This window comes from Pseudophryne corroboree, chromosome 1 (genome assembly GCF_028390025.1).
Source record: "Pseudophryne corroboree isolate aPseCor3 chromosome 1, aPseCor3.hap2, whole genome shotgun sequence".
Taxonomy (NCBI): domain Eukaryota; kingdom Metazoa; phylum Chordata; class Amphibia; order Anura; family Myobatrachidae; genus Pseudophryne; species Pseudophryne corroboree.
In genome coordinates, this window is record NC_086444.1 from 131,970,082 (window position 1) to 131,993,480 (window position 23,399).

At 43.1% G+C, this 23,399-nt stretch overlaps 1 protein-coding gene across 7 annotated transcripts in view; it reads left to right on the plus strand.

Annotated features, from left to right (window-relative positions):
- IPO11 (importin 11) overlaps nt 1-23,399 on the plus strand; it is a 1,123,558-nt gene that overhangs the window by 207,385 nt on the left and 892,774 nt on the right. For all 7 annotated transcript variants that reach the window (XM_063963049.1, XM_063963036.1, XM_063963028.1 and 4 more), the window contains exons 4-5: nt 4,134-4,206; nt 6,233-6,436. In XM_063963049.1, coding sequence (XP_063819119.1) covers nt 4,134-4,206; nt 6,233-6,436 — 277 coding nt within the window. The remainder of the gene's footprint in view (nt 1-4,133; nt 4,207-6,232; nt 6,437-23,399) is intronic.

Here is a 23,399-nt window from a genome sequence, read left to right on the forward strand (position 1 = left end):
ATCAGATGCCAATGGTGGTCACTTTAAAGACTAAAATCAGTTCGAGTTAGTTCCATTCAAAATCCACTGCAAATAGACATACAAATTTACTAAAAATCACCTACTATTTTCTGCTGATTTACTGTTGGACAAATCATACCACATACAAGAAGCTGCTGTGGTTCCTCTAATTCTGCTTTTCGTACGTCTTTGATGGTGGGGCACCTGTGCAGAACTCATTCTGCAAATGTGCATAAAGAGTCCCTCATCATCGCATGCAGTGCACCCTGACCCATTGTAGTCATTGACGGACTCTGGCGATTACAGCTGTATTTGTGCATGATGAGGATGTGTAAAATTATTCAGTAAACCCAGCAGCCCTGAAACGTACAGAGACACCCACCAGTGCCATCGCAAAGGCACAGCAACTGTGTACGCATTGCCAACGCAAACGCAGATCCTTCAATAGTCATCAGTTTTAGTAACTCAATGGGCAAGCTTCATGTTAGTCTGAACAGAGACGTCTGAGCCACGCTGTTTCGGTACAGATTCGCAGTGATTTTGGGTCAATTTTCCAATCCAACGGTTAGTTAATGAGAAATGGGTAGAGATGTGTCCACCCACATCTAGCCTCCCTGCACGATAAACTGCCCTCCAAGTCACGCGATGCTGTGGAGTGACCTGGTAGTACTGAGCGCCTTTATGTGCGACTTATTTCATTAAAATTTGTCTTCTTCACAAAACAGTTGAATAGGATGCACACAAAGCTTATGCTGATTGAAATGATACGCGGCATGCCTATATTCTGTGTGCTACTGCATACGAAATGGTGCATTACATTGTTTTCCTAGAGAACAGTGTAACAGCATTTCGTATGCAGATACAGCTGTAGACGCACACAGAATATAGGCATGCTGCACATAATTTTAATCAGAGTTTGCTTGTGCATCCTAGCTATGCGAATAAGACGCATATTTGGCAAGAAAAGCATCCAACGCTGACGGAGTTGCACGGGACCTGTCAGCTCACTGACACCAGGCATCTTCTACTACTTGGTGTATTGAAACAAGATGTATGAGGATACATCTGTATAGAAGTCTATGGAAAAGTACTGATGGTCTGTTTGATGGTCTATTGTAGTCTAAAATCTGTTTATAGTCTGTTTTGACTTTTTAGTAAATTCATGATTTTCAAAATTGACTGTAAATCGCCAGAAAATCAAGATTGACTCATTGGTTTACCCCTTGCACTTTTTTTCTGGATACTTGGACCACACCAGGACTTTTTGTGCATACCTGGACAATCTTGGAGTTCCTCTGGACGTATACCTGATCTAGACACTTTGTAGACATTTTAACCAGAGCTGTATTTGCTCCGAACTCTTGCACTGAATCTAGAAATAACCTAAACATTTAAACTGGAACTCCTTAACACTCTTCTCTAACCGCTCAGTATCTGTCAGTCTTCTCCCTGATAATTGCAGCTCCTCTCTGGGGGAGAGAGTGCAGAGAGAGTTAGATTTGGCTGGGGTCTGTTAAAACTGAAATCTAAATTGCAGTGTAAAAATAAAGCAGCCAGTATTTACCCTACACAAAAACAATATAACCCACCCAAATCTTCTTCTCTCTGCACATGTTATATCTGCCACACCTTCAGTGCACATGGTTTTGCCCATCTGCTAACAAATTTGTTGCTATGATCAGGTCTTAATTAGGCCCTGTGTCTGGTTGCCTGGGCTGTATCTGGACTCCATCTGGACATATTTATCATATCTGGATACTTGAAATTGACCTATACTACCTCTAGAAGCCGGACCAGATCTGTATACTTTCTGGTCATCTTGGACCACTGGACACTTGGACCAGATCTGGATGCCTGGATTGAATCTGCACATGTGGCATATCTAATTTATCATTAGAAACCATTTTTATATAATGGCAGCCCCTCCCTGTTACATGTCGCTTTTTCTGTCAATGTCGTATGTTTTTTTTGAAATGGGTATGCTCTCTGTCTTTCTGTTAAACTTGCTTCTCTCTCTCTGTGTTAAGGGCCCCATGCACTAGAACGATAATGCCTGACTTCATCCAATTTCGGGCATTCGGACCGATATATCGGGTGAAATCCGGCATTTTGGAGGTGCTTCTGATCCGATGCGCTTTCCCTGAGCGTCAGATCGGATCCCCTAGGTCGTTAGTGCTGCACTTGTGATACGTTGGTTCCCACAGGTTCTCTTTCTCTGTTAGATTGGCATCTCTCTCTCTCTCTGACAGCTCTCTTTCTCTCTGGGGGGCTCTATCTTAGACTGGTATATCTCTTTCTGTTTGGCAGCTCTCACGCTGGCTGGCAGTGCTTTTTGTTTGACAGGCATCTGTCTCTCTGTTATATTAGCATATCACTCTCTGACTGGCAGCTCTCTGTTTGACTGGCTTCTCTATCATTCTCTCTGTTTCCTTCTCTCTGTTTGACTGGCCGCTCTCTCTCTGTTAGACTTGCTGCTCTCTCTGTTTGATTAGCTTCTCTCATTTTCTCTCGTATTGATGAGCAGGGGTGTAGTATGAGTGGCTGGGGGCCAGCATACCGGCGCCGGGATCCCGACCGCCGGCATACCTACAGCTGGGCGAGCGCTAATGAGCCCCTTGTGGGCTCGCTGCGCTCGCCATGTTTCGGGCACGGTGGCGCGCCACGCTATTTATTCTCCCACCAGGGGGGTCGTTGACCCCCAAGAGGGAGAATATGTGTTGGCATGCTGAAGACCACCCGATGAACAGCTCTCTGTGTATGACTGGCATTTCTTTCTCTGTTAGATTGGCAGCTCTCTTTATGGGACTGTCAGCTCTCTTTATCTTTCTGTTCTATTAGCATCTCTCGTTTTGATGGGCAGCTCTCTCTCTGTTAGATTGTCATCTTTCTCTCTCTGACTGGCATCCCTCACTCTCTGTTAGACTGTCAGCTCTTTCTTAGACTGTCAGCTCTTTCTTAGACTGTCAGCTCTTTCTTAGACTGTCAGCTCTTTCTTAGACTGTCGACTCTCTTAGCCTGGCAGCTCTTTCATTGTCTCTTTTTGTTTGACTGTCAGCTCTCTTTCTCTCTGTTAAAGTAGCATCTCTCTCATTTTGATGGGCAGCTGGCTCTCTCTGACTGGCATCTATCTCTGATTGGTATCTCTCTTGGCCGTGTACACACGGTGAGATTGACATAATGAGTGTGCTTGCGATCCTGGTTCTGTGCGATTTTGGCTAAGTGTCAATCCTGACTATCTCTTCTATAGAGATAGTCAAGATTGACTTGCCTGCACAGCCTATTTTTTCGGCCGATGCCGACCGCGCGGGGCTGCGCATCGGGTCGGGATCGGAAGGTGACTGTCACCTTGCGATCTGCACTATCTTTTCTTCCGATTCTGACTATATAGTCAGAATCGGAAGAAAAGATCTTACCGTGTGTACACACCTTTAGATTGACCTCTCTCTCTCTCTCTCTCTCTCTCTCTCTCTCTCTCTCTCTCTCTGTTGGACCGGCAGGTCTCTGTCATTCATCTATAATGTTTGTCAGTTTCCCCTCTTGCAGTTCCTGGTAGGTGCAGGATGACTTTTCCTCCTATTTCTCTCCATTCCCAAGTCCTGGCATCCCTGTTCAAATGAGTTTCATGACTGTTACACACTGTACATTTGTTGTACCTGTGTTGTTTGGCTCTCTATATTCTCTGTTCTGTACATTATATACCTAGTCCCCATAATTTTCTCACTTGCTGTCTCATTCTGTTATTATATTATTTTGATTCACTGTTGCTTTGAAATCCACTACCTTGCTTACTAAATTCTACCCAATCACTGGATGTGTTGTCTTGCATTTGTTAGCCCATATTTACTACCTTTATGCTTCCCTTTTACTTCTCTGCTTTTCTAAATCTGTTCCCCACAATTGTTTAGTGTCCCTACATAATCCAATACTCATTTTATTGTAGAATGTTTATTTACCATGTGCAACATTATTCCCTGATTTCTTCCACATATTTTGCTGGTATACTGCTTCCCCTGCATTTATTGATTAGCTTTTTTGTAGCAGAGCACTATAATATCTTCATGCTTCAAAGCATGCAATTCTCACGTTGTGTATTTGTTTTTCAGTGTTCATATCTTCTGTCTCCCTCTTTGCAGTGCACTTTCCGATGGGGAGAAAGCGACACTGCGTGCGGGGCTCATCACCAACTTCAATGAGCCAGTAAATCAGGTTAGTACTCAGTGGAATACTGATGAGTCCCTTACATCTTGTACCAGAGTACCTACAGGAAAGGAGTTGTGTTAAACTCCATTTAAATAAACACTTAAATGAAAAGAATAAGGAATGCACGTTGGATGTCTGTGCTTCCCCGATATTGTGTCATCTTACATCTATGTAGATTTTTATTTTGTTAGTTGGCTCTTGCTCTTCGGATGGCAATCCCAGTGTGCTTTCTTGCCAGTCTGAAATATATTATGTCTGTGTGGATATTACGGGTTCTGTTGAACACTCGCAAGTACAAATGAACAGATTAGTAACAGAAGTTAATTGAAATAAAAATATAACGTATCACATTGAACATGTGAAGTGTCCAAACATTGTTTATTTTATATACACATTTATTTATTTATTACCAGTTATTTATAAAGCACATACATGTTCCGCAACGCTTTACAGAGAATATTTGGCCTTTCTCATCTGTCCCTGCCCCAGTGGAGCTTACACTCTATTTTCCCTACCACATGTACACACAGACACATTCACGCTAGGGTTAATTTTGTAGGGAGCAAATTAACCTACCAGTATATTTTTGGATTGTGGGAGGAAACCGGAGTACCCAGAGGAAACCCACGCAAGTACGGGGAGAATATACAAACTCCGCACAGTAAGGGCCATGTTGGGAATTGAACCCATGACCTCAGTGCTGTGAGCCAGTAATGCTAACCTTTACACAGTCCGTGCTGTAAACATTATATTTATTTATTCTGAGATGGCAGTCTATTGTGGGTAGCTTAAGTATTCTTTAAGTTACTTTTTTTGACAGCCAATTTAGCAGATGAGTAAAATTAAAAATGTTTGTGATATCCCCCAAAAACCAAACTAAAAAATGAAGGTTATGAAAGTACCTACATGTTACAGGAGTTATTCATTATGGATGTATGTTTAGATGAGTATTTATGTATGTAACCGAGTTACAATAAGTAAAAATTCAGTTCTGGCTGTAGGTCATCTAATGATATAGTAGTAATAATAATAATAATAATGAATGTTTAATGCTTTTCTTATCTACTGTGACCATCCAATAAATACATAATATAATGACTGTTACTCATCTGGATTCTGACATTTGACTCATACACTCTTTGATCCTAGTAAAACGGGCAGCAGTGTTGTCATTACCTCTCATCCATGATGCTTATGGCGGAGGTAGAGCGATTAAAACTGTTAGTTTGAAAGTCCTGCATTAGGGATCACTGCAGTGAGTGTAATAATTACTTGTTTTAGGTGGAGTTATCAGTCATTAGTTGAAACCCCCCCACAGTTTTGGGTTTAGAAATTTGGGGGCATATGTAATAGTGTCAGAGTTTGCCGGGGTTGCGGGGTGCCGGATGATCTTGGAGTTTTTTTCTTTAAAGAGGCAATAATTTGAAAGGCATGGTTTTGCTATGTAACTTATTACCCCTTTAAAAAAAAGCATCTTGATTGGCCGGCATCCCACACATGCGGCAAACTCTGACCCTTTTACATATGCCCCTTGTCCTGTGAATGAGATTATTATATAATCTATATGGCTGGTCTTATGGTACAGCTACAGCTACTTTAGGTGCCTCAAGGTATTGTTATTTTTGGTGGTAAGCCTGCATAGATCATAAAATGAACAGGCAACGTAAAGGACACGGGCAGATGTATTAACCTGGAGAAGGCATAAGAAAGTGATAAACCAGTGATATCTGCAAGGTGATAAAGGCAGCAGCCAATCAGATCCTAACTGTTAAGTTACATATTGGAACTGATTGGATGGTGCCTTTATCACCTTGCACATATCACTGGTTTATCACTTCCTTATGCCTTCTCCAGGTTAATACATCTGCCCCACAGTATGAACCGTGATGCGGACAGTGACAGTTTGAATGCAGATTTGACAGTACGTATGCTGCTAGTTTTAGGATTTGTTTGCTAAGTGTTGAGGCATTTGTATAGCCATCCTTCTTTTGTAGCTTGATTCCCCTTGATTTCTATATATTTTTTCTTCTAGATTGCTACTCAAATTGCTGTACTGATCGCTAAAGTTGCAAGGCTTGATTGTCCAAAGCAATGGCCAGAGCTTATCCCTACCCTGATTGATTCAGTAAAGGTTCAAGATGACCTCCGCCAGCATAGAGCATTACTTACTTTTTATCATGTGACCAAGACTTTGTCTTCTAAAAGACTTGCTGCAGACAGAAAACTCTTTCAAGATGTAAGTATTTTCCATATTTTATTATATAATGAAGCTGTGTTGAAAATATATGCTCAGCACTTACCTAGCAAATTAAGGGGGTGTAACCATTTGTTGGATATGTTACAGCCAATGAAGAGAAAATGCAATATAATTTTTAATATATTGTCTCTCATTACCATCTCCCACATCTATACCAGCGTTTCTGTAAAGGGCCTCCCTGGCAGAAGCTTCTGCAGCTTCCTTAGGCCTTTTTGGATGTTCGCACAGCTACAATTAAAAGCTGCTGTCCACATTTAAGGGGTGCTGAATGAAATGGAGAATGTAAAGGAGCCTGTACTGTGTTTGGTTTTATCACTTTTATGTTTTATTTATAAGACATCACAATGGTCAAATAGCGCTTTAAGACGCTACGGAGATAGGACATAACTAAAAGTTACATAAGTTCAATGTGAAACAATCAATTGACATAATTTTTACATAAAAACATAATTACGCTGTTTTAATTACATAATTGTGTAAATAAAGAAAAAGGGATTCGGGCCCTGCTCATAAGAGCTTACAATCGAGAGTGATTATGGGTGAAACCCAACAGGAAGAGTGGTTGCAAGCTAGAATGAAAATATTTGAAGCCTGGGAGTCTGGTTTAAAGTTTTACTGAGCTTGAGGGTATAATTCCAGTGGTTGGGAAAAGCCAAGGATGGGAAGTGATGATCAGGGAGGAGGTTAGGTGGCAGTCATTGTGAAGTGAAAAGGGCGGTAGGAAGTATGTAAAGAAATGAGGCTGCCAATGTACTGTAGCAAGAATAGGGGCGTAGGACTTTGTGGGTTAGAGAGAAGTTAGAATTTGATTCTGAATGGAACAGTGAGCCAGTGGAGTGACTGGCAGAGGTGGAGCAGCAAGAGCGGAAAATTAGACATTTAGTAGAGTTAAGGATAGATTGAAGAGGAGCAAGTTGGGAGCTTGGAAGGTCAGAGAAGACTAGGTTACAGTAAAATTAGCCAAGAGATTATTAATGAGGGACATATTAAGATAGGAGGGGCAATCTCGGTCTAGGCCCCCTCCTATCTAGCCAGAAGGGGTTAGACTTTGGCATCATACTATAATCTGTTGCCCATGCACAGTTCTCCAGGAAAATGATACAGTGGCTTTTCCCCCCACAATTATTCTTCTGCGTATATCGTCAGGAAAATGTTCTGTACACCATTTTCCCTGTGATTTGTGCAGTGCAGCTGACATGTCTCCGGGGAAGGAAGTATTGAAGAACAAGGGTGAAGGTAACGTGGTGTGGATCCCTCTGGACACCTTGCACCCATTTCTAGTTACATACACCACTGTTATGAATACTGGCTTCCTGTCCTGTCCTGTTTTGATTGCCAGCGCATTTGTTTGTGGAGGTCACTAGTGGCATAATGTGTGCAGGACTTAATCTTGGCAAGGAAAATGAAAGTACCACTAGTGGAGGTTAATGTAGTTTAGTATAGGACCTCTGTGACTCAAGATAGTTAGCTTAGTGCCTGTCCAGCAGCTATATGGGTTTGTGGATGAATGGTATGACACTGGACAAAATTGCATTTTACAGTGACATGACATCTTCAGCTTCATATCAGAACCCAGCACAGGAAGTCTGGTGTATAATCCAAGATTTACCTGTTCCTTATGTGTACTCAAGGTCATTTACAAAGGAAAAGCGGCTTTAAATCACATTATTTTGTATGTACTTTCTATAGTTTGTTTTTGGTTGGAAAACAATAGCCAAATGCAATTTCCTTTTTGTCGCTGTTTCTTTGCAATTGAATTAACTTGAACTGCTAAGCTCTACCCTTATAAATTTGACTTTTTTACAAAATAAAAGATGTAAGTCGCAATTGTACTTGCAGTTCTGGTCTTATTTGTATTATCACAGGCAACAGGTAATTTCAGTTTCTGGTTTAAGTGCCTTTACAAGACAAATTTTACTGCCGGTTATGGCGGTTTAAAAAATAAATTGTGAAGCACATCTTCATAAACCTGAAATAGCCTTTTTGTTACTCTATAACTGCTCTGTAATTTACTAAACTTCATTACAATTCTTTTTCCCGTAGACTGTTCAGAATGTAATGTACATGTGTAGAAAGCATTACAGTTTCAGTTTTTCATTTTTAAGATCTATGTGTTTTGATTTGTCTGAGCAGAATATATTATACTCTATAAATGGACTTGCAGTATATCCGCTTGAATTCTTTTTATGGAATAAACCACATAACTGCTGTTCCAGCACCTTAAAGGATAATTCCACAAGAAATGAACATGCATTTTTTTTATATCCTTTACTGTATATATCCTTAAGTAATTATCAGGGGCCTGTGCGTCTCCAAACAGTCTGTGTGTGTCCGCTGCTGTTCCTATGCTCCAAAATGCACCTGCATACTGTATGTTATTGGGGACACAAAACTGCTTGTCTAAACAAACACCAGATCAGCAGTAGAAGGGGGATTGTGACATACTTCATTGGAATCCCCCTCACTCCTGCTGCCCCAGGAATACCAACAACACTTTGGGGCAGATGTATTAACCTTGAAGAAGGCATACAGAAGTAATAAAGCGGTGATAAGTGCAAGGTGTTAACGCACCAGCCAATCAGCTCATAACTGTCAATTTACATATGGGAGCTGATTGCCTGGTGCGTTATCACCTTGCACTTATCACCGTTTTATCACTGCTTTATGCCTTATTCTGGCTTAATACATCTGCCACATATTTCTGGAGGGTGCAAAAAAAATACACCGAAAGGTTCCCGGCCCAATAAATGGGTTATCATACAATACTTTTATGTTTGTCAACTGGGCAGAAGGTCATCAGCATAATAATCTGTTCTTACATAGGTGGTCACATTCAGCAGTGGACCAAGTGTTACATGGTGGTTTAGTAGTTTTTATTGACAAAGAACTGCACACAGACCAGCAATGGTGGGCCTTCCTACCTCTATGGGTGGTATCCAATTATCCGTGGACGTTTACCGTGGGTAATTGTATCACTGGGGGCTATCCAATTAACCCTGATATTGCAGCACTTATTGCAGATTATGCTTCGCGGGTGTTATTCGCACGACCTATTTGGATACGGGTGATTAAAAAAAAGAAGAAGCGGAAAACGCCTGTATTTCGTAGCTACTGCACTATCGCAGGTAATTGGATACCCCAGTATGTCTGTCTGTTTTACTCAATGTTGTTCTATTACTTTAGTTGCAAATGGAAAGTGCATCAGTATACTGGGCTATATAAGGAACTGGTAATAAATAAATACATATACAACTTTGCCCAAAGAGGTTCTGCTCAACCAGTTCATTCTCTCTAACTGCTCACATTATATGGGGCCAACCACACATCCCTTCACTTATTCAGCTCTGTGTGGCCAGCATAAGCTAACGTTACATTATTCTCAGTTATGAACTAACAAATTTGACATATTGTTCCTAAAAATGTCATAAAAGCTGCTTACAGTTTAACACATGAAAATAACAGTGAATTGTCTTTCCCAATCTTTGCTGTGTGTTATCTTCAAAGAGGTCCTTAAGGATGTATAGTTGTCATAGATAGATTTGTGAAGAATAGATCTGTTGAGTGGGGATTTGACAGGTCCAGAATTGTCAATGTTTTGAAGTATGAATAATAATATACATGTTCTTAAAAGACTTTGAATTAAAGTTTTTGGACCATTGTTCTATAGTATAATGTAGTATTTTGTAATGGTGCTCGATATGTTTCAGGAGCTGTTTAGACACTGGTAACTCATTTTCAGAGTTATTTGTGTTGACCTAATTAAGAGCACATCTTCTCACACTTTAAGATCAAATGACACCTAGATTTGTTTAATTGAGGAATTTTTTATCATCATGTGATTGAATGCCTCCATAGTAGCTACTGTAACCTTTTGTTGTCTGAACTTAATTCTGAGAATCCTTTTCTTTTCAGAACATAGCCAAATCTTCTATGCCTCCCCTCGGCCAGTTCTGCCAGATTGTTTTAGAGCTTGTTTTTAGATATTTTCTAAAACGGTGATATTTTAAAGACTGCAGAAGAATATTTAGCAGATACTTCTCATTGAATTGGGAGCAAAGTTTTATTTGCTCATGTACCCATTACACTCTCTCCCTCTTATTAAATGCACCCCCTTAATCTGCATACCTTCCACAACTCGCCACTAATTAATTTGTCATTGGGCTGTTTTAAATAATGTAACCCAGCATTGTTATAATTTTTCGTATAAGCAACATCACGCTTGCATTGTTTTTTGTTTTGTTTTTGGAATTAATATTTTTTTCTCTATCGTCCTAAGTGGATGCTGGGGTTCCTGAAAGGACCATGGGGAATAGCGGCTCCGCAGGAGACAGGGCACAAAAAAGTAAAGCTTTACTAGGTCAGGTGGTGTGCACTGGCTCCTCCCCCTATGACCCTCCTCCAGACTCCAGTTAGATTTTGTGCCCGAACGAGAAGGGTGCAATCTAGGTGGCTCTCCTAAAGAGCTGCTTAGAGAAAGTTTAGTTTAGGTTTTTTTTTTCTTTACAGTGAGTCCTGCTGGCAACAGGATCACTGCAACGTGGGACTTAGGGGGAAAGTAGTAAACTCACCTGCATGCAGAGTGGATTTGCTGCTTGGCTACTGGACACCATTAGCTCCAGAGGGATCGAACACAGGCCCAGCCGTGGAGTCCGGTCCCGGAGCCGCGCCGCCGACCCCCTTGCAGATGCTGAAGCGTGAAGAGGTCCGGAAACCGGCGGCTGAAGACTCCTCAGTCTTCATAAGGTAGCGCACAGCACTGCAGCTGTGCGCCATTTTCCTCTCAGCACACTTCACTGGGCAGTCACTGAGGGTGCAGAGCGCTGGGGGGGGGCGCTCTGAGAGGCAAATATAAACCTTATACAAGGCTAAAAATACCTCACATATAGCCCATAGGGGCTATATGGAGATATTTAACCCCTGCCTGACTGGAAAAATAGCGGGAGAAGAACCCGCCGAAAAAGGGGCGGGGCCTATCTCCTCAGCACACGGCGCCATTTTCTGTCACAGCTCCGCTGGTCAGAACGGCTCCCAGGTCTCTCCCCTGCACTGCACTACAGAAACAGGGTAAAACAGAGAGGGGGGGCACATTAATGGCTATATATATATATATATTAAAGCAGCTATAAGGGAGCACTTAATATAAGGATATCCCTTGTATATATAGCGCTTTGTGGTGTGTGCTGGCAGACTCTCCCTCTGTCTCCCCAAAAGGGCTAGTGGGTCCTGTCTTCATTAGAGCATTCCCTGTGAGTTTGCGGTGTGTGTCGGTACGTGGTGTCGACATGTATGAGGACGATATTGGTGTGGAGGCGGAGCAATTGCCAAATATGCAGATGTCACCCCCCAGGGGGTCGACACCAGAATGGATGCCTTTATTTGTGGAATTACGTGATGGTTTATCTTCCCTTAAACAGTCAGTTGAGGACATGAGGCGGCCGGACAATCAATTAATGCCTGTACAGGCGCCTCAAACACCGTCAGGGGCTGTAAAACGCCCTTTGCCTCAGTCGGTCGACACAGACCCAGACACGGGCACTGATTCCAGTGACGACGGTAGAAATTCAAACGTATTTTCCAGTAGGGCCACACGTTATATGATTTTGGCAATGAAGGAGACGTTACATTTAGCTGATACTACAGATACCGTAAAACAGGGTATTATGTATGGTGTGAAAAAACTACAAACAGTTTTTCCTGAATCAGAAGAATTAAATGACGTGTGTGATGAAGCGTGGGTTGCTCCTGATAAAAAGTTGATAATTTCAAAAAAGTTATTGGCATTATACCCTTTCCCGCCAGAGGTTAGGGCGCGCTGGGAAACACCCCCTAAGGTGGACAAGGCGCTCACACGCTTATCCAAACAAGTGGCGTTACCCTCTCCTGAGACGGCCGCACTTAAGGATCCATCAGATAGAAAGATGGAAGTTATTCAAAAGAATATATACACACATGCAGGTGTTATACTACGACCAGCTATAGCAACTGCCTGGATGTGCAGTGCTGGAGTAGTTTGGTCAGAATCCCTGATTGAAAATATTGATACCCTAGATAGGGACAATGTTTTACTGTCGTTAGAACAAATAAAGGATGCATTTATCTATATGCGTGATGCACAGAGGGATATTTGCACACTGGCATCTCGGATGAGTGCTATGTCCATTTCAGCCAGAAGAGCCTTATGGACACGACAGTGGACAGGCGATGCGGATTCAAAACGTCACATGGAGGTTTTGCCGTATAAAGGGGAGGAGTTATTTGGAGTTGGTCTATCAGACTTGCTGGCCACGGCTACTGCCGGGAAATCCACTTTTTTACCTCAAGTCACTCCCCAACAGAGAAAGGCACCGACCTTTCAACCGCAGCCTTTTCGCTCCTACAAAAATAAGAGAGCAAAGGGCTTGTCGTACCTGCCACGAGGCAGAGGAAGAGGGAAGAGACACCAACAGGCAGCTCCTTCCCAGGAACAGAAGCCCTCCCCGGCTCCTGCAAAAACCTCAGCATGACGCTGGGGCCTCTCAAGCGGACTCGGGGACAGTGGGGGGCCGTCTCAAAAATTACAGCGCGCAGTGGGCTCACTCGCAGGTAGACCCCTGGATCCTGCAGATAATATCTCAGGGGTACAGGTTGGAATTAGAGACGGATCCTCCTCATCGTTTCCTGAAGTCTGCCTTACCAACCGTCTCTTCCGAAAGGGAGAGGGTGTTGGAAGCCATTCACAAGCTGTACGCTCAGCAGGTGATAGTCAAAGTACCCCTATTACAACAAGGAAAGGGGTATTATTCCACTCTATTTGTGGTACCGAAGCCGGATGGCTCGGTAAGGCCTATTCTAAATCTGAAGTCCTTGAACCTCTACATAAAAAAGTTCAAGTTCAAGATGGAGTCACTCAGAGCAGTGATAGCGAACCTGGAAGAAGGGGACTTTATGGTATCCTTGGACATCAAGGATGCGTATCTACACGTTCCGATTTACCCCGCACACCAGGGGTACCTCAGGTTCATTGTTCAAAACTGTCACTATCAGTTTCAGACGCTGCCGTTCGGATTGTCCACGGCGCCTCGGGTCTTTACCAAGGTAATGGCCGAGATGATGATTCTTCTTCGAAGAAAAGGCGTATTAGTTATCCCATACTTGGACGATCTCCTAATAAGGGCAAGGTCCAGAGAACAGCTGGAGACAGCTTTAGCACTATCTCAAGAGGTGCTAAGACAACACGGGTGGATTCTGAATATTCCAAAATCCCATTTAATCCCGACAACTCGTCTGCTGTTCCTAGGAATGATTCTGGACACGGTTCAGAAAAAGGTTTTCCTTCCAGAGGAAAAAGCCAAGGAGTTATCCGATCTGGTCAGGAACCTCCTAAAACCAGGAAAAGTGTCAGTACATCAATGCACAAGAGTCCTGGGAAAAATGGTGGCTTCTTACGAAGCAATTCCATTCGGCAGATTCCATGCAAGAATATTCCAAAGGGATCTGTTGGACAAATGGTCAGGGTCGCATCTGCAGATGCACCTGCGAATAACCCTGTCACCAAAGACAAGGGTGTCACTTCTGTGGTGGTTGCAGAAGGCTCACCTATTAGAAGGCCGCAGATTCGGCATTCAGGATTGGATCCTGGTGACCACGGACGCCAGCCTGAGAGGCTGGGGAGCAGTCACACAAGGAAGAAACTTCCAGGGAGTATGGACGAGTCTGGAAAAGTCTCTTCACATAAACATTCTGGAACTAAGAGCAATCTACAATGCTCTAAGCCAGGCGGAACTTCTCCTGCAAGGAAAGCCGGTGTTGATTCAGTCGGACAACATCACGGCGGTCGCCCATGTAAACAGGCAGGGCGGCACAAGAAGCAGGAGTGCAATGGCAGAAGCTGCCAAGATTCTTCGCTGGGCGGAGAATCACGTGATAGCACTGTCAGCAGTGTTCATCCCGGGCGTGGACAACTGGGAAGCAGACTTCCTCAGCAGACACGATCTTCATCCGGGAGAGTGGGGTCTACATCCAGAAGTCTTCAACATGTTAATAGACCGTTGGGAAAGACCAATTGTAGACATGATGGCGTCTCGCCTCAACAAGAAACTGGACAAATATTGCGCCAGGTCAAGAGATCCACAGGCAATAGCTGTGGACGCACTGGTAACTCCTTGGGTGTACCAGTCAGTGTATGTGTTTCCTCCTCTGCCGCTCATACCAAAGGTATTGAAGATCATACGGCAAAGAAGAGTAAGAACAATACTAGTGGTTCCGGATTGGCCGAGAAGGACTTGGTATCCGGAACTTCAAGAGATGCTCACGGACGAACCGTGGCCTCTACCTCTGAGAAGGGACCTGCTACAGCAGGGTCCCTGTCTTTTTCAAGACTTACCGCGGCTGCGTTTGACGGCATGGCGGTTGAACGCCAGATCCTAAAAGGAAAAGGCATTCCAGAAGAAGTCATTCCTACCTTGATTAAGGCACGGAAGGAAGTCACCGTGAAACATTATCACCGCATTTGGCGAAAATATGTAGCGTGGTGCGAGGATCGGAGGGTTCCGACGGAGGAATTCCAACTGGGTCGTTTCCTACATTTCCTGCAATCAGGATTATCTATGGGTCTCAAATTGGGATCCATTAAGGTTCAAATTTCGGCCCTGTCAATATTCTTCCAAAAAGAATTGGCCTCTGTCCCTGAGGTCCAGACTTTTGTCAAGGGAGTACTGCATATACAGCCTCCTGTGGTGCCTCCGGTGGCACCGTGGGATCTAAATGTAGTTTTAGATTTCCTCAAATCCCATTGGTTTGAACCATTGAAAAAGGTGGATTTGAAATATCTCACATTGAAAGTGACTATGTTACTAGCCCTGGCCTCTGCCAGGAGAGTATCTGAATTGGCGGCTTTATCTTATAAAAGTCCTTATCTAATCTTCCATTCGGATAGGGCAGAACTGCGGACTCGTCCGCATTTTCTCCCTAAAGTGGTATCAGCATTTCATCTGAACCAACCTATTGTGGTGCCTGCGGCCACTAGCGACTTGGAGGACTCCAAGTTGTTGGACGTTGTCAGAGCCTTAAAAATATACATTGCAAGGACGGCTGGAGTCAGAAAATCTGACTCGCTGTTTATATTGTATGCACCCAACAAGTTGGGCGCACCTGCTTCTAAGCAGTCGATTGCTCGTTGGATTTGTAACACAATTCAACTTGCACATTCTGTGGCAGGCCTGCCACAGCCTAAAACTGTAAAAGCCCACTCCACAAGGAAGGTGGGCTCATCTTGGGCGGCTGCCCGAGGGGTCTCGGCATTACAACTCTGCCGAGCAGCTACGTGGTCGGGGGAGAACACGTTTGTAAAATTTTTCAAATTTGATACCCTGGCAAAGGAGGACCTGGAGTTCTCTCATTCGGTGCTGCAGAGTCATCCGCACTCTCCCGCCCGTTTGGGAGCTTTGGTATAATCCCCATGGTCCTTTCAGGAACCCCAGCATCCACTTAGGACGATAGAGAAAATAAGAATTTACTTACCGATAATTCTATTTCTCGGAGTCCGTAGTGGATGCTGGGCGCCCATCCCAAGTGCGGATTATCTGCAATACTTGTACATAGTTATTGTTAACTAATTCGGGTTATTGTTAAGGAGCCATCTTTAAGAGGCCCTTTCTGTTGTCATACTGTTAACTGGGTTTAGATCACAAGTTGTACGGTGTGATTGGTGTGGCTGGTATGAGTCTTACCCGGGATTCAAAATGCCTCCCTTATTGTGTATGCTCGTCCGGGCACAGTACCTAACTGGAGTCTGGAGGAGGGTCATAGGGGGAGGAGCCAGTGCACACCACCTGACCTAGTAAAGCTTTACTTTTTTGTGCCCTGTCTCCTGCGGAGCCGCTATTCCCCATGGTCCTTTCAGGAACCCCAGCATCCACTACGGACTCCGAGAAATAGAATTATCGGTAAGTAAATTCTTATTATAACCTTAGGATCTTTTATATATTGTCTCTATAGCTATGTATATAACATTAAAACTGCTTGCCTAATATTGTGTAGGTCCTCCCCATACCTTCCAAATCAGTTTTTACCCGTTGAGGCACATGGACTCCACAAGACCTCTGTGGCTTCTTGCATCTTATCATTAGTAGCAGTTCCTTTAAGTTTCCAGCACATCCCACAGATGCTTGATCAAATGGAGATCTGTAGAATTTGGAGGCTAAGTCAAAATCTTGAATTGTTTGACATGTAACTCACAGCCATTTCCAAAAAAAATTTTCGGGGGAAAAAACGTGATTTATCAGACCAGGCCACCTTCTTCCATTGCTCCACTGTCCAGTTCTGGCACTCATATGCCCATTGTAGGTACTTTCGGGGTTGACAGGGATCAACATGGGCACTCCGACCGGTCTGTGCTACGCACCCCTATATGCAGCAAACTGCGATGCTCTTCAACAAGCCCGGGCAATCAATAAACCCTCCTCTTTCAGTGTGCAGGATCACCAATTCTCTTCATGAATACCCCAACACATTTCCTTGTACATAGTCACCTTGGATCTCATACAATGAGCTCTCAAACTAAACCGATATTGTCCATAAGTTTTCTCACTATAGACACCAGCAATTTCCTTTCCCTTACATACGAGGGGTGTGCAATAACTTTCCAGATACACAAAAAGTATATTTACAAATTAAGTGAATATTACATTTTGTCAGAGTATTCGCCAGAGGAGGCTATGCAAAGTTGCATGCACTCAAGCCACTTGGTGAATCAACTGGACCAATCCGAAGCAGGTATGTCTTCTACATGCTGGATGAAGGTCCCCACTGCAGCCACTGGTGGCTCAAAACGAATCACACATGAATTGTGGGAACCCGAAGAGGTCGCAGGGGGCTATTCTGGACTGAACGGCAGGTGACCAAGCTCCTGGATACATTCCTGGGCCAGAAAATCCACCACTTTCCTGCAATTGTGGGCAAATGTATTGTCGTGATGGAGAAGGACACCATGAACACAAGGAGTTCTTGGGTGCCACGTACAAATGGCTTCCATCACTTCCAACAGGCATTTGTTGGCGTACCAGTCCCCAGTGATGGTGACTGGTAAGGTAGTTACATGACCAATCTTGGCCACAAAAATAGCCACCATCTACTTTGCCACGCTGCGCTCACGTTGGAACTTCTGTGGCAGCGCACCTCCAACTGGGATCCACTGGTCTGACTGTTAATTGATCTCACGGTTGAAACTGTAAATCCAGGATTCATTACCACTAATGATCTCCCAGACAGAGTTTTAGCTACCACCATCAAGCCTGGCCAGCATGTTGCAGCACTAAGTCACCTGAGCCACCTCCTACTCTGAAGTAAGTTGACGGGACACCCAGCATGCAGAAACCTTTTTGTGAAGTATCAAGCGGATGGATCCCAGTGAGATGCCTATCTCCTACTCTAACTGAGCCACGATCACCCTCGCGTCCACCTCAGCTTTGTCACACAGCGCTCCTCGTATTTCAGGGACTGAGTCCCATGCCCAAATACTATAAACCACTGAAACATAGAGGTTCGGGACGGTGCTACCTCCCCAAAAGCAGCTTGCAGTTGGTTAAAACTTTCCTGCTGTTGCAGACCACTCTTGTAATCATAGAAGATGATGGCTCTCCAGTGGCCTCTGTTGAGCTCCATAATGAGTTTGTGAAGGAAGTGTGCGTGCTGACTTCTTCGGTGTGCAGTGCTGCTTATACATGGTTCTGTGCCTTGACATTTCACAGAACTTGAGTCAGAAATTATAGTTCACAACCAGACAGTCAGATTGTGTCTACCTTACCTATGCGCTACACAGCCGTATACTTATTGCACACCCCTTGTACTAATGTGTTCTGCCTTCTTTGTTCCCCGTCGCATCCCACTCTCAGTTACAGGTCTCATCTCCAGTCTTAGCACCATCCTATCAGCTGATAGAGGGCTACTTTGTTACTCATGGTCTGAACTATCTGCTTATGAGTGTAACTGCTGTTACCTGTTATTTTTATTGCAGTGCCATCTTTTTTTTTTTTTAAGTTAGTGGTTTCCATTGTACTGCTTCATGTGAAGTTTGCTAATTTACAAGATAAGATTTCTTTGTCTCCATTGTTATATGATTCTGCTTACAGCGTGAGGTGACTTGCGGGAGCAGAATTATTCTTCTGTATTGAGTAAGGTGACGTTACACAAAACTTTCACCATGTCCACTGATTTCACCATTGCTCAGATTGCATCTTTCTGGAGGATCATTTCTTAACACATACATTCTGATTAATGTATGTGCAGGGAATGTCCAATTGTTTTGGATACTTGGTATTGGAAATTGCACATACAGTGTATGCATTATACATGTTGCTTAGTAGCAATGGCTAGCATGCAGTATGCACCTGAACACATTTCATTACAGTCATGTAAAAGGTGTATTCGTGCATGTTTAGTACCTGTCCTGGTTTTATTGATAACATATAATTTTCTAAGATAAACCTTATGTTTCTGAAAAACAATGCATACTCACCTAATGCTTTCATCTGTAAGATAATCATTTTGTAGTGTATGGGACAGATTCAGTTATTTTAATTGTGGCCACCACTAGATGGCGCCCGACGGCAGCATTTCATATGTTCTGCTGTCCGGGCGCCCAGCAGCCACGTAGGTCACATTTTTTCTCGCAGCCTTCTGAGGTGTGAGAATAAATGTGTGTAAACTGGGCACATTGGGCGTCCAAACTGTAGTTTGGACATACTGTACATAGCAGAACATTAGACGGATGAGGCAGCTAAACCCAGCCTGTTTGGACGTGACATATGCAATATGCTTCTGCACCCAAACAACAATGTGACAATTGTTTGGGCGTCTTAACAGTCCTGTTTAGACAGGAAAATTAGACACCCAAAACAATTGAATTCACCCCCTATATGTTTGTTGGTTATGGATCGACTGAGGGACGATACAAAATGGTCGACATGCACAATGTCGACATGGAGAAAAGGTTGGCATGAGTTTTCAATTATTATTTTTTGGTGTCAAAATGTAAATTTCTGCACGTGGACACCCAATTAGTGTACCACATCCCTCTCATGGCTTCGGGCAAGGTGCCTCACTCCGCTTCACTTGGCACAGGTTACTATTCCCAATTGTAGTCCACGTGGATAGTAAAGTATAAAAAAATCCTGAAAATAAAAAAAAGATTTAAAAAAACCCTCACAGCAACCTTTTCACGTGTCGACCATTTGATGTCGACTTGTTGACCTTTTCACAGTCGACCTATCATCCGGTTACCATGTTTGTTCTGTAGAGATTCATAATCTTGTAATGTATGCTAAATAATATACATGAAATGCATAAATTGCATTTAGTGTAAATATTCAGCAGCTATTTAATATATCTTAAGCAATAAACATAAAAATGAATGCTCACATAAAAGTGATATAAGTGAATAAAAATGTGAGAGCATACAACACAATGCAGTTGCGATGAGCGTGTCAGCAGGGTCACATATAAAGAGTAAAAAAACAAAACTATAAATGGTAGTTCAGTTAAAAAAAAAAAAATGTGCTAACTATTGGAGTCCTGTGAGGGTAGAGAAACTGTAACTAGAAGTGGGAGGTGGGTGTCACAATGGAACACTGGAAGCCAGTAATTGTTGAGAATGAAAATCCTGTAGGGAGATGTCGCCAGGAGTACGAATCAGTACTGCAGGGTCACTATCCTAAATCCGTGAGGAGAGGTAGGAATGAAATTGCTCAGCTGCACAGCGCAGTCCATCTTAATGCATCTCATCAGAGGCACAATTTATCTCATTTCAGTAATCTCACTGTGCAATATGCAATTCCATTTGTGCAAAGGTTTGCAAAAATAGAAGCATTGATGTACATAATCTATACTGTTCACCTCGCACCAGCTTCTGCACCCTTGCATGTGTCATCTACTGTAGCTTTACCTATGACCTTTAGCCAACAACTAGACACACGTGTAAATGAGGTGCACCGCATTACCAGAGGAGATTTTGTGCTGAGCTTTTGCCATGTTGATCTCTGTCAATTCTATTTAACAAAGGTCGGCAGCACTATTGATTGCTGCTTTTATCCACAGTAGAAAATCTGTGGTCTTCACAATTTACCAGTAATTCTTTGCCATGGTAGCCCAGCATCGCTGGTCTGGCAGAGGTAAGCCTCAACTTGCAGTTTTTTTAGTCCAGTGTGGTGGTAAATTGCATTTATGATCTGACTTGTCAGCTGACACAATGCACTAGACACCAGAGTTGAGCTTCCAGTGTCGCTTTTCATAAACAATATACCTCTTATATGAAAGGGAAAACAAGTGCATTTAATTAAATATTGCAATTTTTATTATGCCTGTCCCTGCTGTTGCCATCATGTGATGTAGGTAGTATTGTGTTGGTATGTATGAATCGTCCTTGGTACTTTTGAGGTCAGTGTGTATGATGATCCCTACTCATCCTTAGTATTGAAGGTGTTAGTAGTAGTTTTAACTCAATACAATTAAGGAAGTTCTAATTTTTCCTTCAGAGCTGTTGTTAAGTAAAGATGCCTGCTCAATGTCTTTGATGTATGGATGTCTCCGGATCGAAGTTATTGCATACGCTCCAGGAGGGACACAATGCTCTAGTCTGCACTTTTCTCTTTATTTATGTTCTTCATCACCTGATTTGACCAGCTTAATGGATTAGAAAGGTGTGTCAGCACGGGTGATGTCAATCATAAGTTAAGAGGGAAGTCCAGGAGCAGAGCATTCTGTGACTCTGGGAGAGGGTCATCCATGTTGGGAGGTATGTTATTGGCAACTGGAGTAGTGTTGTGTAATTCCTTCTCAAAGGGGTGGAAGGACTTAATGTTCAGAGGATGCAGGAAGATGCAGTGATGATCTGTAACCGATGGTATCTGTATTATTGGACTGGAACAGATTATATCTGGAACCAGTGGTATCTGTATTATCAGACTGGAACCGATGGTGACTGTAATGGGACCATAGTGCTAACCTGATTACATCCGGAATGATGATACTGGATGATCCCTCGGAAACGCAGATAGTAATGCTGGTAGCAAATAGAGAAGCTCAGAAAACGCAGGTACTGTGCAGTAACTGGATACCGGGAGGAGCGCAACTTAAAAGCTCAAACACACTGTGTGACTAATGGCACTGGCAACCTGAACACTGAGACGCAGGAAGCTTTAAACCCCTTGGTGATACAAGATTTGCTGAGAGTGTCAGCTGACACTCAGGCTGCATGGAATTGGTCAGAGACTGGTCAGCTGACACTAAGCAAGAAGACGTCATCCATGCTGCCAGACTGGCAAGAGCATTGCACAGAGGACCAGCCCCAATGGCTGTGACTACTGCGGCTGTGCGAACAGCATGCCACCAGACTGCCAGAGCACTTTCGACCCTCACAAGCCGCCTGATAGATAGAAAACAGGAACTGACCTTATCAGCAACCCCTGGGGCCGTGACACTGAATCAGGAGATATTGTGCACTCTTACAGAGCGATTCAGTTCCAAGTTATGTGTGGTCGCAATGTGATGGCTGTGCACATCACTGAATTACAGCATGGCAACATTGCTCACCTTCCTGCGCTTCACTGCAGGGGTGCAAGGTAAAATGTCACAGTCGTATTGTGCTGACGTTGGGAGTGCTCTGATTTTGTTCGGACTGCGCACCGCTAATTGAATCGCCAAGTCTCTGTGATGTTAAGTGGATGTTTAGTAGTGAGCGTTCTTTAATATTACACAGGTGAACTAAAATCCTGAAAAGGTTTTGCAGAGATTTCTGTACTAATGCTAAATTGATTTTGACTTCAGATAACCACTGTAGGTATTCTATAAACCTATATTATGAAGAATGAAAGAAGCCACAGTACAGTACCTTTTCATAAATACTTCAATGAAAGCAGATTTCATAAAGCCCTGGGCTACACACATAGCTTTCCCTTCCAGTTTGATATCATTTTGGTGTTCGATTAATCATTTTTTATTTTCTTTTAGTAAAACATGGGCTTGTGAACTGATTTTAAGATTGGAATGTTATTGCAGAGGATCTGGAAAATACACAACATTGATATATTGCCTTTTTGGCATTGTATTTCAACATTTTCTTTGTTTGTAGCTTCAGTAAACAATCTTCATACATTGCACGCTAGCAGGTAGTTAATGACAATGCAAATTTGTGCAGTTAAAATGTATGGTTTGATTATTATTTTTTTTAAATCTTACGTAAGGTCCAATCCTACACTGAAATGTTACATACCATCCTTTTCTCTCTCATTTCAGTAGGCCCCTCATTTGCATGTAATTAAGACAGATAAACATTTCAGGTGGGTTAAGGTGTGGGGGATAGAGCAAAGGGGCCAAGTGTCCTTGCACCCCACCTTTACTTTGAAAAGGATAGGCAGGGAGTAGTTCAACAAGGGAAGTGGGATTACACAGCACTTTAGTTCAAGTTTGTTGTCATCAGCCAACTGCAGGCACTTAACAGTCAGTGGGGCAGATGTATTAACCTGGAGAAGGCATAAGGAAGTGATAAACCAGTGATATGTGCAAGGTGATAAAGGCACCAGCCAATCAGATCCTAACTGTTAATTTACATATTGGAGCTTATTGGTTGGTGCCTTTATCACCTTGCACATATCACTGGTTTATCACTTCCTTATGCCTTCTCCAGGTTAATACATCTGCCCCAGTGTCTGCAGCTTTGGAGAGAGGAGGGGAGTAACAGCTGCAAACAGTGGGGCAGATGTATTAAGCCTGGAGAAGTGATAAAGAAGTCATAAAGAAGTGATAAGTGGAAGGTGATAATGCACCAGCCAATCAGCTCCTAACTCTCAGTTTTCAAATCCGTAATGATTAGCTGGTGCGTTATCACCTTCCACTTATCACATCTTTACAACTGCTTTATCACTTCTCCAGACTTAATACATCTGCGCCAGTGTACCAGTGTGTGAGGTAA